The 16,621-nt window shown below is 41.7% G+C and overlaps 1 protein-coding gene across 2 annotated transcripts in view; it reads right to left on the minus strand.

Annotated features, from left to right (window-relative positions):
* The window catches only part of fhit (fragile histidine triad diadenosine triphosphatase), a 459,492-nt gene that overhangs the window by 89,174 nt on the left and 353,697 nt on the right, over nucleotides 1–16,621 (minus strand). For both annotated transcript variants that reach the window (XM_030051158.1, XM_030051159.1), the window contains one exon: nucleotides 3,780–3,848. In XM_030051158.1, coding sequence (XP_029907018.1) covers nucleotides 3,780–3,848 — 69 coding nt within the window. The remainder of the gene's footprint in view (nucleotides 1–3,779; nucleotides 3,849–16,621) is intronic.

Genomic DNA, 16,621 nt, shown 5'->3' on the forward strand with positions numbered 1-16,621 from the left:
CGACACGTTCTCTGACATGCCGGAGATTTCTGCAGCTGATTGGACTTTGGCATCGTCAGATTTTTTTATTTTTTTTTTTTTCTCACCAGTTGTTGCCCAGGTTTTATTTTAGCATGATGTGACATTAGAGTGAACACATGGACAATGCAGGACATCCATTGTTGCTTTTGATTTTTTTTTTTTTTTTTCCATGTTGACGATCTAATAATCGATTTTCCCCACAAGCTGCGTTTTGCAGCTTTTACAGAACACTGGCACACGTCCATGCAGCTTTTTGTGTTGAACAGTAGTCAAACTGCTCTATTTTTCTGTATTTTTTTCCCCCTGTCCTCTTTCTAACCTCCTTCATTCTGCCGCTGTGGTTATACATCACGATGCAATGATGGTCAGACAAAACTCCGATCCGCCCGGCGCGGTCGGCTGACAGTTTGGTCATGGATGAGGAGAGTCCGGCCCGACGTCTCCCACCAGGAGACCGACGCTCGCGCTCCTGCTCGCTTTTCAAGGTGTGGCCGTACAACGGGCTGAGCAAACCGCCGAGGGCCGCTAACGTCCCTTTAAAAGTTCAGCTGACGTCTCTGTAGATGCTCAAATCCATTTCACCTTGTCGTCCATGCATAATGATGTGCTTTGGCACTTCTCCTCTGGAGGAAAATCACATTACAGCTAAATTTACAGCACAATAAACCCCTCTCCATTACTTTGTCGGCTGCCTGTGGTTTGTTTTAGGTGATAAATAAAGCTGATGCAGCCATTTAAACCTGCACACCTTCGTAAGAGAAGGAATTAATGAAAGTGTTAATGTGGCTGTGTTAGCAGACAGGCCTCACAGAAACCTGTTTACATGAGAAGTGTGGAAACGAGGTTTTTGTCGCCTGATTCGACTCTTATGTGATTCTCAAATGGGGGGACATGGGAGTACTTCAAGGGGTAAAACTTATTTAGATGTTAATGTAAAAAATATCAGTCATACTTAATTCATAAAATAATTAGCCTATGCTATAACGAGATTACAATGCCGCCGAGATTACACTTTAAAATAACAAATCAACAACAAATAAGATATACCTCATACATTATAATGACAGGAAATACACATAATAAACAGAAAGTAAAGGAAATACACATAATACCCGTTAATAAAGTTATAAAACTGGCAAATGCAGAATAAGAAATGTGCCTGGACTTCAATTAAAACAGCTACAATTAGAAACACAGTGGCTAGTGATAATAGAGTTAAATTCAGCATAAGAGTCTACCCTCAGAGTATAAAAATGATAAGTTATGAAAATGTAAATGTCAGTTTGATAAAGCACATTTCATCTTCAGTTTTCCCTCGGGGTTTCCTGAAGGTGTCAGACGTGTGTGTTTGTGTTTGTTGGGGTCAGGAAAGAGGCCGTCATGGTGGTTAAGTTTTGGAAAAGATGGTGATGGTTTTGGTTGGCAAACTTAACGCAACATTCGCTAACGTCAGCTGGCTAATGTTAGCTAACGTCAGCTAGCTGAAAACAAACACGGTTCTTGCCTCAGTCGGGTCTCCGGGTGATTTAGCCAACCGAAACCACGACCACGACTATGTTTCTCTTTACTCTACATCATGTTTTTTTTTTTTTTTTTTTTTTTTAATTTATTTATAATTTAATTGCACCAGAAAGCCAGTAAGTTAAAAGTGAATTTAACTTTTCTCCACGTGCCACACTGACGTAACGTTACGCCCTAATAAGAGCAGCTAATCTTACGTTACATTAGCCAAGCAGCAGGCAGTGGATCCAAGGCCTAACCGCCTGACGCTTTCAGCAGCAGCTATGAAGTTAATGTCACTGTGCCCTAACTTTCTCTTTTATTTGTTGGTTTAACAGTCTGTCTGTGAAGGACAAGAACAGTCTTAATCAGATAGTCAGAGTCTGCTCCAGGATTATAGGAGTCCAGCTAACAGACCTGAGTGTGCTATGGAAAAAACGTGTGGTCCAGAAAGCAAAATGTATTATGAAGCAGGGAGATCATGTCATGTCCAGTGGATTTACTCTAATGCCCTCAGGGCGGCGCTATTATGCACCCCTGAGGAAGACAAATCGCTACTCCAACTCTTTTATCCCTTCAGTCATCAGGCTGATGAATGCTAATTTTAAGGAGTAGGTTGTGCTTGCTGTCTTTTTACTTATTATTTATTATTATTATTATTATTTTTTTTTTTCTCTATTTATTCATTTCCTGGATTGAATACTTAATTTTGCATACGAGCCATGTAGGGGAGACTGGGGTAAGTTGAGCCAAAGGGTAAGTTGAGCCACCCCCTGTTACTAGGAAACGGTAAAAAATATTGATCGTGTGACCAAATATTTAGGAGGAAGGCATCATTTCATGGAGTCTGTGAAGGTAAGAACCACATGGGTAAAGTGGTTGGACATTTATTTCCAAAAAAATATTTTTTACTCTTGAAAGTGAATTTAGTCTATCATCAGTTTCATGAGAATTGTGTTAAGACCAAAACAGATCATTTTAAATTTGTTTTATACATCAGTTGTGGTATCTATGAGCTACAAATGAGGTCATAAACCTAGCATAAACGTGCACCATTTTAGCTGTGGGGACTAAAAAAGTCAAAATGGTAGCTCTGGGGTAAGTTGAGCCGGAGCCCCAAACACTTAATGTGTATTTTGGTTGTAGCCTAAATGTCTTAAATATTAAGTAAATATGAAATATTAGATAGATAGATAGATAGATATTAATTGCTTATTAAGTTTATGGGGTAAGTGTATTTTGGTTCAGTGTTCAAATGTGTTACGTTCATATGTTCATAACTGACCTTACTGTCAGCAAGGACACCAAGAAACTAGTGTTCTAGTGTTTTCTTTCCAAAAACACAGCCGTTGATGTTCTCTTCCCAAGCGCACTTTAAGGCATGTTAGAACAGCTCTTTATTGTACCTGTTGAATTGTGTTTAATAAATAAAAATACACATGAATGTGAAGAAGTGACTGTTATTTAGGGAGGGAGAAGGTGAGGGAGGGGTAGGATGGAGGTGGGGTGGAAGGTGGGGGGCGAGTGGGGTATGCTCAACTTACCCCATACACGGGGTAAGTTGTGCCACGAGACCACTTTTTTTGGACATGCTATATTATAGAAACAGTTATGTTTACACTGATTCTGTTTGTTTGAAGAGATGCACAACATCCTGAAATATATGCAGATATATTAGTTAGTGACAAAACTTTGATTGCCTTGATGTAGTGATCCTAAATATGAAAAATGGCTCATCTTACCCCAGTCTCCCCTACAAGAAGTTGCTGCTGGGAAACCATTAGCTCACCTGACTTACTGACAATTGAGCATTAGAGTTGTATGGCCAGTGAATAATTGTTGTGCTGTGCGTGAACTGGGAGCTGTAAACTGAATTGCCCGTTTGGGATAAATGAAGTTTTCTGAATCTGAATCTGAATCAGACATACGGCTAAAGTCCATCTGGTAAAGCTAACGCTGCCGTGTTAACTGTGTTAACTTTTTTACCTCTAACTTGACCACTAGAGGGCGCAGTCAGGACGCACTAACACACACCTGTGGGGGGTTACGACTGATAACTCAGCGGTGTGGTAACAGTGGAATCGGGTGGTTTCGCACAAAAAAAAAAAAACAGAAAAAAAGAAAAGAAAATCAGAAAAGCACGGGCCTGATGATGTCTGCTGTAATTAAAGGCGACACAAATAAACCTGCCTTGAGGCCCGGAGAGCCACACAGAGACAAACAAGCAGAAAAAAAAAAAATAATAATAAATAACTTACCTCATTGTAGACGTTGTCATTTCGTTCAAAGTCGCCCTTCTTCCTGGGGAGAACGTGGACGTGGACATGCTGAAACACACACACGACAGGAGAATACAGCGCTGTTATTTATTTATTTTTTTTTTCTCTCTCTCTCTCTCTCTCTTCCCCTCTCTCTGGTGACGCTGTGTTACTTGTTCATCCAGAGAAACAGGTACGTTTCACCTGGGAGTCTTCTGACAGACTGATCTGACAGCGACGCTTTCCAGAGAGAGCCTTCATTAATTCACAGCATGGCGGAGAAGCCAGAGCAGAGCGTGACTGCCACGCCACAAACCACAGGAGGGTTACAGTGCATTCCTACCTGAGCACCGCAGAGACTCCTTATTTTTACGCTTTTAAAAATTTAATTGACTTTTTCCTGCCCCCCTCCCCTCGCCTCCTGTGTCATCCCCCCACCCCCCCGCTGTCACAAACCTGGCCATCTGTGTGGCTAACTCCGAGTTGGGTGATACGCTAATGTCCCCGAACAACTGCTTTACCTGACAAAACACAGAGCAGCAAAAACAGCGGCGAGAGTGAGAGCACGCGAGATAAATTGATTGTTTTCCGTCTCTCTCGTCTGAGCCGAGTTCGGGACACAGCCGTCCAAAAGTAATTAGGGGAACAAATTAGGGACGAGGCGAGGCTCCAACATCTGCGGTGGCGCGGCGGCACATTGTGGAGACGTCGGCGCGGGCCCACACAGGGACGCGCCGGCTTTTGTTTCCCACATGACAGTGGGCAGTTTGGTAATGTTGGCGCTGATGGCTGTACAATAAACAGTAAACAATAACAGCTCTTGATGGAGGGGAAAAAAAAAACAAAAAAAAAAACGAGTGGGAGTGATGGTGAATGTACGGCCGCTGTGATGGTGACATGGTGAATAGCCGCTGTTCAGTTCTCGCTGACATCCCAATATCACTGCCTTCAATCAAAATTCAACAATCAACACTCAATACTGTACTGCCATGTCAACACGGTTGTGTAATCTTTAAAAAAAAAAAAAATGGGACAAAGAATAAAAAAAGTAGAGGGCATAAACGCTATCAAGTTGTTAGATTACATAAAACACAGCAGCAGATGAAACATTTCCAAAGGTAAAAGTTAAGATTAAAATAAAGCAGCATTACACTGCAAAAACTCAAAATCTTACCAAGATTATTTGTCTTATTTCAAGTCAAAAATATCTTATTTCTAGTCAAAATATCTCATTACACTTAAAATAAGACATGATCACCTCAGAAGTAAATTGTTTTTAGACAATTGTCTCTTGTTTCAAGTGAAAATTTGCTTGAAACAAGTGAAAATTTGCTTGTTTCATTGGCAAAATTTGTTTGTTTCTAGCTAATTTTCACTTCTTTCAAGTGAATTTTCACTTTTTCCACTGGCAAATTTTGCCAATGAAACAAGCAAATTTTCACTTGTTTCAAGTGAATTTTCACTTGAAACAAGTGAAAATTGTCTAAAAACAATTTACTTCTGAGGTGATCATGTCTTATTTTAAGTGTAATGAGATATTTTGACTAGAAATAAGATATTTTTGACTTGAAATAAGACAAATAATCTTGGTAAGATTTTGCGTTTTTGCAGTGTAGAAAAAAGTAAACAGAACGTGGGTAAGGGATTTAAGGATACCTAAGGGTTTTTTTTTTTTTTTCTCACCTACAAGTCCTTTTCCCCGTTCCAAATCTGAGTAAATACTGTTTTCTATTTGGTGCACTTTGGTTTGACTGCTCAAATTTAAGCGGACTAGAGGAGGAACATGTTTGCCGAGGGCTGTGTGGTGAGGGAAGGAGCAGGTCATGTTCAGCACGTCTTTCACTCACTGGTCAGAAATATAAACTGCTGGGAAGTGTAAACAAACCTTTAGCAAGCACAGAAATCAAAGAGATCAACTGAGCATGGAGAACGTGGAGCCATGCCGCGGCTGTGTTTGGTGATCCTGCCACTAATCTGCTTCAGTTCCTCCGATGGAGCGCATCTGCAGGACGCCGCCTGTTCGGCCTGCAGGACGCTCACTGCAGCGCTGCAATCAGACCTCTGCATCACCACAGAGGGCCAGGCTAAAAGCATTCCCACCATAACAATCTATTATTATACTCTATTTTAAGGATCCTAGGAGACAGACTGAAGTGCATGCAGTGAAAGTGTATATAGCTGTTTGTCCAAGTCCACTTTTGCCATTTCAACGGTGGGAAAAGACTAGTCGCACCAGGTGGGTTGCTGTTATAATGGTGGATTTTCCAGGTAAGAAGGAAAGCTTCTCTGCAGAGGAAACAGAAACGCAGGCCACCATCACTGTCTTGATAATGAGCTTCAAATAGCAGAGAAGACTGCAGCGCTGACTTCAGTTTCAGAGCTTCAGTGCTTCAGAAGATTTTGCTGTTTCCACAAGGGGGCGCTGGACGGGGAAACGACAACTGAGCCGCTGGGAAATTAACGAAGACACTTGCATGACGCTTGCCATCGTTTTGCATCGAGTGTAAGATCGGGCCAGTCGTGTGTTTGGTTCACTTCCTGCTGTTGTGCACTGCAAAAACGCAAAATCTTACCAAGATTATTTGTCCTATTTCAAGTCAAAAATGTCTTATTCCTAGTCAAAATATCTCATTACACTTAAAATAAGACATGATCACCTCAGAAGTAACTTGTTTTTAGACAATTGTCTCTTGTTTCAAGTGAAAATTTGCTTGTTTCATTGGCAAAATTTGTTTCTTGTTTCTAGCTAATTTTCACTTATTTCAAGTGAATTTTCACTTTTTCCACTGGCAAATTTTGCCAATGAAACAAGCAAATTTTCACTTGAAACAAGTGAATTTTCACTTGTTTCAATTGAAAACTGTCTAAAAACAATTTACTTCTGAGGTGATCATGTCTTATTTTAAGTGTAATGAGATATTTTGATTAGAAATAAGGCATTTTGACTTGAAATAAGACAAATAATCTTGGTAAGATTTTGCGTTTTTGCAGTGTGCTGAAGTGTGTTTCTCACTGCAGGTTGACTCTCTGCTGCCGCCGGCTGTTTTTTAACTACGCCGCAATTTTATCTGTTTATTACCCTTATATTTATTTATTTTATTCTATTTTATAAGTCACTGGAATTATGACAATTATTTCTTCTGTCTTATTATGTGCCACGTGGCATGTTTATTATCCTGTACTTTAATTTTAAGCTGTCGTACATTGTTGTTTTTATTGTTAGCTGTACTGTTGTGTTACCTGTGGACACCAGTGTGGAAGAGTAGACCTCCTCAGTGGTCTTTTGCGGTAAAATAAAAAGGTTTGCTCGGAGCCCACATGACCCACACTCTCACCGGTGGTGCTGGACGGGTCGTGTTGGTCTGCTCTTGAGTGCGACTGCTGTGTGTACAGCTGCTCAAACAAACCCCATCGAGGGGGAGAGTGAACCAGGGTTCAGTTCAAATGGCCTTAATACTGTATTTGTGAAGGCCTCCTCAAAAGCAACCAGCAGTGTATTGCACGACTCATGGCCTGTTCACACCAAGACCAGTGAGAATAAAGGACACAAGAGCATAAAACAGATTATAAAACTAATCATACTGAATGTTTGTCATTCTCAGAAAATGTTGGGATGCCTGAGTGAAAGTGAGGCAGCAGCCTGTCCACTCCGAGTCGTGTCTTCTCTTATCTGTGTCTCTCAGCTTTCTTTAACCTCCACAGGTTATTTTTACCAGGACGTCCATGATTTATGTTAGGCTCAGGAGAATATGGGAGCATTGTTGCTATATTTTATATGCAGGATCCCTTCTTTTGGCACCAGACAGTGTCATTTCATAACCAGGTAGCTCTCCCCGTCCTGTTCATATTCAGATCACGCTGTCATCTTGCAGCAAAGGGGTGACCTGGACAGTTTGAGTTCAAGCAGGACTGTAACCTGCAAACCTGTAAGGCATTAGTGGCTCATCCAGTTACAGACAAATTATTAAAATACCTCATTATCAACCTGTACAATCTGTCTGCAGGAGATTAGATCAAATAACCAGTGAGTTATTTTGAGCTCAGTTAAAGATGAATACATAGATTGCTGGAGAAGTTATATAAAGAGAGAAGTTTTGGTTTTATGTAAATATTAGTATAGCACAGTAATATAATTCTGCGCATTAACACATGCATTAAACAGAAATTTGACTCAACAATGACCCAGCTGGTACAAAGTCCTGATACTTTGTGTAAACTGACAGAAAGCATCCGTTGAATACTTTTGAAGCACTTACACAAATTTAAAAAAAAGCTTATTTAAAGCTGCACAAAGCAACTTTCTGACCACTAGAGGGCGGCGAAAACACAAAATCCCATTTGGAAACACACTTCTCCGACAGATCTCTCATAGAAACCAGAAGTAAGGAAAAAATTGGTTACTTGGTGGAAATGAGGGACGGATTTTACAATGGGGACACTTTGATTCTGACCTTCAGTGACTTTCAGCTACAAGGTAAGCTTTGAGTGAACATTTTCCGTCACTGGATTGCTTGCAGTTGCAGCGACAGACAGTTGAATGATTGATCAGGAATCGGATGTGTTTATCTGCAGAGAGTCCAGCCTCATTGTTGCGCTAATGCTGAAATTTAAAATGCTGAAAAAAAAACCCAACAACAACTGTACGGTGGAATGCCGACTGTCACGTTGCAAGGGGTCATTTTTCTGTAGAAGAAAAATCATTTAATATTGTTTAACTTCATCTTCCACATGTTAGGTCTGAACTGAAAGACAGCTTTTAACTGTCGTGCTGACTCCAAGAACAAAACACAGCACAATCTTAAGATCAATTCAGTGATGTGTTTTGGACATTTTAGAAATTTGATATTTTTTCTTTCAACACCTACTTGTAATTGTTTGACATGACTATTTTAATTTACACTTTAATTATTCTAATTTAGCTATCAATTTATCTTCCCTAAGGAAAGCTTAAATGGCTTTTATGAGCCACAGTAATTGCGGTATTGCATTTTCTCTGTTAGTATATCTCTTTGTTGTTGTCTCTTTCTTCTTTGACTCAATGTCGTTGTAAATGAGGGTCACCCTGCAATGATCTCTCCAGTGTAAATTAAGGTGAAATACGGATGGAAAAAAAAAACTTAATTAAACATAAAAGTCCTTCAAAATATATTATCACTTCAGTGTGAAATGTAAAAGTGGCCATTGTCTTGCAGAGAGTAAGATTATCGCTGCATTAACCTGTAAGACGTATTTTAATGCTGAAGCTCTGACTGCTCCATATCCTGTCGGCTGGTTTCCACTCCTAACATGCAGCTCGTCTGATGGTTTGCATGGAAAAGCTTCTTCTGCAAGGTCGATAAACAGGAAAAACTACAAGAGCAGGAAAAGTAGAAAGTCTCACTACTCAAGTGAAGTGCCAGAGCCTCAGAACTGGGCTGGAGTTCAGTATTTGAGGAAATGTGCATCGTTAGTTTCCACGTCAAATGACAACAGTTACATTTTTTAAAAAAGTTTAACTTAAAGTTTATCGGGTGCTTTACGTGTTTGGTTTCATCGCCCTGTGGACCTGGAAATTGTTTAAAAATCTTGAAACAGTGAGACCACAAAGGGGGCGGAAAAAAAAGCATTCTTAATCCTAAAAGTACTTCTGAAATACCGCCATCTGGCAACAGGGATGTGTAAACTCTTCACTTTTACTGCTGCAGAATGCTCCACTCCAAGAGCTGTGATATTCCTCAAATCCCCCACTGAAATCCATGGCCTTGTCCTGAGGTGTGTGCGTGTGTGTGTGCGTGTGTGTGTGTGCGTGTGCGTGTGCGTGTGCGTGTGTGTTGAGGGCATAATAACCTAATTGTGGTGCTTTTATTCATTTTTCATTACTACACTGTGATAAACTGTGGAGGCTGGGTGAATGAGTGTTTATAAATGCTACAAACAAGATAACATGTTTGGAGGCGTCTGCTTTTTTAGTATGCATTTTCTATTTAATGAGGTCATTTGCATAATGTCTGCATTATTAAATTTGCCTACCTTGAGGAAAACTTTGAAGCAGAAACAAAGACGGGGGGGGAAAAAAAGCACAACAAGGCAGCAGAGCTATTTATCACAGAGGCTTTCTAAACGGGTGCTGAGTGAATGAGGCATTGGCCGGTGGACAATGTGTTTGTGTGTGTGTGTGTGTCTGTGTGTGTGTGTGTGTGTTGAGTTTCAGACAGTTATATGCCCACATACACAGCAATGCTTGCAGTGCATGGGCTCGATTCATGTTTCCCTTTTTAAGACAAAAGAATAATTTGTCTTTGTCTGCTGATTGTCTGCTGTGTCTGACTGAACTGCACTTGTGTGTCTTTTTATTTGTCCTGTAACTGTTGCTGTTGGCAGGTGTCTCCTTTTGATCTAAATGAGGCTTCCTGCTTAAGTGAGAAAATAAATTACATGCAGTCGGAGCTGTCATGTGGCCTTGAGCTCATGCTGTCGACCGTTTGGATGGGTTAGAGCGGGTCAACATGGTCCACATAGGGCCAAGATAATAATTTCTTTTAAAAAACAACAGCAGCTGATCAGCTCCTCGTCTCTGTTTGCAGATGTGCCAATCAGTGGAAACGCTCGCTGTAGTTGGACTGGAAACCTGCAGACTCTGAACCGCTGTTCCCCTGGTTTGAGTTTCCAACACATGTATTTTTCTCTCCATTTTCTCAAATTGAAGGCAGGAACCATTTGGAGATGCAATATGTGGCAGGATTGGGGCGGCATCAGCTCACAGATTAGGGACGCAGCAGAGGAAACAAGGACTGGTTTGCCTCCTCAGACTGCGGGTTGGGGAAGCAAGCAAAGCACTCAATCAGCTGCTGCTACATATGCCCATTAAACCCGACGAGGCTTTTTCCCTGGAACTGCTCAGCAGCCGGCCGTGCAGACCGATGACGCTGGTTAGCTGCTGGGCACAAACGAGGTACCGACCCACCTGCCGACTCCTCTGGTGGTTAAATAAAAAACAATTTTAGGATAAATAGATGTTGGTTTTGATAGGCTTAAGGCTCATTTATATCCCACTAAGTATGAAAATAAATACATCCATTTCAAATGATGTTAGTGTCACTGCCCACATGCTTCTGTGTGTTCCATGGATGTGCAATAATAAATAAATCCACTAGGGGGCAGCTCAGAGCCAAACGTCTCTGACAACAACCAACATGGCGACGGTGGAGGAAGTTGTAATAATGGAGCTGCTACAAAGAGGCAACAGCGTGGGGTGGCGTTGTAGACGGAGGTGGTCTGTGAGGTCATTAAACACATCGCCACAGGAGAACGGTGGTCTGTGAGGTCATTAAACACATCACCACAGGAGAACGGTGGCCTGTGAGGTCATTAAACACATCGCCACAGGAAGACTGTGGTCTGTGAGGTCATTAAACGCATCGCGGCAGGAGAACGGCGGCCTGTGAGGTCATTAAACGCATCGCCACAGGAGGACGGTGGTCTGTGAGGTCATTAAACGCATCTCCAAAGGAGGACGGTGGTCTGTGAGGTCATTAAACACATCTCCATAGGAGGATGGTGGTGTTTGAGGTCATTAAACACATCACCACAGGAGAACGGTGGTCTGTGAGGTCATTAAACGCATCGCCACAGGAGGACGGCGGTCTGTGAGGTCATTAAACACATCACTGCAAGAGGACGTCAATCTGTGAGGTCATTAAACGCATCGCCGCAGGAGAACGGCGGTCTGTGAGGTCATTAAACGCATCGCCACAGGAGGACGGCGGTCTGTGAGGTCATTAAACGCATCGCCACAGGAGAACGGTGGTCTGTGAGGTCATTAAACGCATCACCACAGGAGGACGGCGGTCTGTGAAGTCATTAAAGACATCTCCACAGGAGGACGGTGGTCTGTGAGGTCATTAAACGCATCGCCGCAGGAGAACGGTGGTCTGTGAGGTCTTAAACACATCGCCGCAGGAGAACGGCGGTCTGTGAGGTCATTAAACGCATCGCCACAGGAGGACGGCGGCCTGTGAGGTCATTAAACACATCGCGGCAGGAGGACGGCGGTCTGTGAGGTCATTAAACGCATCGCCACAGGAGGACGGCGGCCTGTGAGGTCATTAAACGCATCGCCACAGGAGGACGGCGGCCTGTGAGGTCATTAAACACATCACCACAGGAGAACGGTGGTCTGTGAGGTCATTAAACGCATCACCACAGGAGGATGCACTATTCTTTTCTGTAGTATCAATTTTTTAAATTTCTTAGTCCGGTCTCTCTTGAACTATCGGTTGTGCTGCCCCCACGATTTCCGGTGGTGCTGCTCCATGTCATCTGCATGTCACTGCGATAGATGGAAGGACAAAACTGTTCAGCGATTACAGCGCCACCATCTGACTTCTCCTGAAACAACTCTCACTTTAAATTAAAGACGTGTTTCAAATCCACATGATCCACTGTATAAATAAGACAGCTTCAGAGATGCCATTTATTTTTTAACTTTGACGGAGCCAGGCTAACGACTCCCATAGACTTCAAGTCTTTATGCTAAGCTAACAGGAAATGCTGCCCATAGGAACTGAACCACTAGACGTCCAGAGGTGGAAATGGTGTCCAACATCTGGTCTCAGTCTGGGGAAACTGGAAAAGGGGATATTTTGCTCAAAACATTGGACTATTCCTTTTAAAACAAGCTCTGACTTCAGGGAAACACTGCAAAAACGCAAAATCTTACCAAGATTATTTGTCTTATTTCAAGTCAAAAATGTCTTATTTCTAGTCAAAATATCTCATTACACTTAAAATAAGACATGATCACCTCAGAAGTAAATTGTTTTTAGACAATTTTCACTTGTTTCAAGTGAAAATTCACTTGAAACAAGTGAAAATTTGCTAGTCAAAATGAGATATTTTGACTAGGAATAAGACATTTTTGACTTGAAATAAGACAAATAATCTTGGTAAGATTTTGAGTTTTTGCAGTGAAGTGAAGTAAACAGTCATCTAACTTGGAATTATAAGTTTCTGGCCTCTGAGCAGGAAAAATCTACATGAACAGGCCTCGAACTTTGTAATTCCTACAGTGAGAAACTTGGGTCTTTCTCTGCACTCCAATTTATCCGAGATGTAGTCCAATGATGTCATATAATCAAAACAATCAGCATGGCGCTGCAGTGAATGGTGAGAACAGCAAAGAACATGTCTGAAGCATCTAAGTAAGGAAGTCCCTGCCTGTGCAGAGACAGCAGGACATTAATAACTTGGAAGGTTCCTGTTTTCTTTAGGCTAACGTTAAGATTGCATGGTGAGTCAGTGCACACTGGATAATGTTTCCATTTCATATAGCCTAAGGTTGGAATGTTCTGCAATTATTTGCAATCAATGATATTTAAATGTCATATTTAATGCCGGTTCCACTGCTGATATCAGTAGGGAGTCCGTATTGTTCTGACCTCAACCACTTTGAATGCTGTAATGGTGTGGAAGTGGGAAGTTGCAAGTCGAAAACTTTTCTAGTTCCCACATCTCATGCATGCAGCAACATTTCATAACTCTGGTCTCCGATTTCAGTTCAAGTCATATCACAGAACACAAAAAAGGTGGGGAAAAAAAATCACCTTTTTATAGATCATAAAGTTTCATCTGTATCAGACATGAAACAGGTTTCTTCTTACCTTACATGTTTTGGCGGTAAGCTTCTGCCTTCATCAGAGGTGTCACTAGGTGGTGTGTGACGTGTCTTTATGAAACTTTATGATCTATATAAAGTGTAGACACTATGAATCTTCATGGACTAAAATCACCTTTTTGTTTTACGGTAAACCAATCAGTATGCATACACTTTTGGTAAAATGTTGTTTCCCTTAAACTGTTTTCCACCAAACAGTGTTCCTATGCTAAGGGCCACACGCTGGCATTGCGTTCACACCTGGAGTCAAGAGACAACCATTAATTACAGAATGGGGAGCGATTCTGTGGAAAAAATACCTCCTAGCCAGACGGCCGCTGGAACTTAATTAACACATGTGTTGTTATTAGACTGACAAAGGGATCAAGCAGACAGACCAAAGGTCACCCAGTCTGGTTAACACAAAGGACTTACCATAGAAGACTATTCTATATTCATGAATGTACCGTATATACTGTTGACCACTGCCTCAGGGTTAATTTGGACGGCAGTGAATCTAAAGTATCTTGTTATTGCTGATTTATGGAATGAAGGGCTGTGACTTACACCCGGCACAAAGCAGGACGCAGCCGTCTTTTCTAGTTTCCAAGCGGCTCAGTTGTCGTTTCCCCGTCCAGCGCCCCCTTGTGGAAACAGCAAAGTCTCTCGTGTCCATCTGAGCTCCCTGGGCGTGTTGCTCCTAAAATGAGCTGTGGTCTATATATTTGGCACCGCAAGTAGTTCTGTTTAGTTGAACTCTTTTGGTTTTTAGTTCTTTTTATTTAACTTTTAACTATTTTCTATTTTATCTATCTTCTATTTTTTACCATGTGTAGGGGAGAGTGGGGTAATTTGTGCCAAGGGGCAAGTAGTGCCACCCCTGTTATCTTGAAAACCATAGAAGAAGTTGGTCATGTGACCACATATTTTTGAAGAGGCATCCATTTCACTCATCCTGCAAAGAAGGGAGACACATGGCTTGAGAGGTAATAAGCACATTTCAGTTCAAAAAACATTTTTTTGCCCTCCAAAGTAAAATTTCCATGATCAAGGTTTTTTGATTGCTGTGTTTGAACAATTATAGAAAACTTTGAAAACAGTTCACACAGGTTTTAGTTCTTTAGTAAGCTACACCATGAGTCTATACAGTTAGCATGATGTTAGCTCAAAACAGCTGGGGGAGGCATTTTTTTCAAAATGGTGGGCTTGGGGTAATTTGTGCCAAAGGGCCTGGGGTAACTTGTGATTATATACTATATATTACTTTATTGTATTTTATTGTTATTGTACATTGTCTTCTTACCTTTGATCATTAAAACTATTCAGAATCAGATGAAGATGATTTGCAGGTGCTCATTTTGGAAGTTTTATTTTGTTCTGGGTATGTGTTCATGTGGCGCTCGGCCTCGTTATAGAAAAGTGGCCTGTGATCTTGTTAAAATAATAAATAAATGTTAAATAAATAATTTTGTATTGAATTTGTTTTGCTTTTATATAGCATTATCATTTGTGAGATTAAAATGATCTGTTTTACTTCAATTATCAATGGCACAATTTACCCCAGTGTATTCTCTCTAATGGCACAATTTACCCCGCACCGGGGGCAAGTTGTGCCACAAAACCGCTTTTTTTTCAAAAGCTATATTTCTCAAACAGTTTATATAAGATCCAAAGTGATTGTTCCCAGGGATGCACAACATCCTAAACTATATGTGCATATTTTAGTTGGAGGCATTACTGTAATCCCCTCGCTTTAAAGGCACTTTAAGTAAAAATTGGCACTATTTACCCCACTCTCCCCTACTGACAAAGAAATCTTCAATCTTGAATCTTGGTCAGCTGCAGTGTTGCTGTGTTGCTGAAAGTGACTGAGCAGCAAACCGCAGCTCTGAGGTCAGTGCTGCAGGTTTCTCTGCTGTCTGAAGGTCATTATCAAGACAGTAATGGTGGCCTCCATAGGGGGCGCCGGAGAGCGTCTGCTCTGCTTGTCCCACACACAGGGACGCTGCTTCACCTCAGGGAGCTCAGATGGAGTCGGGAGGCGGCGCTCTGATTGGTTTACTGCATGTTACACCCAAAACACAGCCAGGATTAATGAAGAGACTCAGTACAAGCCTTTAGAACCAGGAGCCTGGAGGAAACAGCCTTTTTTCCACCGTTAAAACAGCAAAAGTGGACGTGGACACGCCCTGAATGCACGTGCATCCTGCTCTGCACACCGGGAGCTTAGATTGTTAAAGACTTTTTACTTCAACTTCAAAGAGTCATCCTTTTTTGTCTTTTTTTTTCCATGCACAGTCTTCTTGTTGTCGGCATCCATTTTTCCTGATGTGACACAGTCAGTGCAATGCTGTCGCAGGTCATGAGTTCACCAGTTGAAATTCCAGGCTTCGAGTCGAGATAAATGCAGCATAAAAATCACCAGTTCCAGCCCAACTTGCTGCTCTGTGCAGAGGCGCCAGTGTTTTTCCAGCTGTACCACGGCGCTTTGTGTCCTTGACACTCAGTCACAGTGTCTTTCCTCTCTTATTGGCGTTGCCTGATTGCACACTTGCAGATGTTGAGGCCATGGTTCACTGTCGGTTCCTATGCGGTGTCCTTCATTTGGGCTCGAGATGGACACCTCCCCGGGCTTTATTTCCCTTCGATAATTAGTCAATCATCCAGTGCTTGAAGATTATGTGCACTCAAACAGAACGTCCTTCATGCAAACCTGGGCGTTTGCCTCCCGTCAACCGCAGTGATTTATATATGGAGGTGTCGCAGGAAGTTGGCATATTTGCTTAATGTGTGTACAAGGTACCTGCATGAAAACAATGACATGCTGCCACAGAAGCCAGCGGTACACACGCAGTTTTTGTTATTTTGAATAATCAAACCAGATGTCTCTTAATTAGTCTGTAACTATGGAAACAAATGGGCAAAATGGCTGCCGTATCAATTTATATGACAGGTGAAATCCAGTCAGACAGGCAGACAAATATAGTTTGTCATAAACAGCTGTGTTCCCCATTAATGGAAAGAGGAAAGAAAAAAACCTGGGTAGATCCAAGCAGGGAGCTCTAATTAGCGAACAGAGGAGGGAGGGCAAGCTCCTTCCCACAATAGCCTGCTTTCTCTCTCTCTCTCTCACACACACACACACACACACACCACCTGAAAGCACAGTGAATTCCTCCAGCAATTCACAAGATAATCTACTGTATATTGT

This window comes from Myripristis murdjan, chromosome 5 (genome assembly GCF_902150065.1).
Source record: "Myripristis murdjan chromosome 5, fMyrMur1.1, whole genome shotgun sequence".
NCBI lineage: Eukaryota > Metazoa > Chordata > Actinopteri > Holocentriformes > Holocentridae > Myripristis > Myripristis murdjan.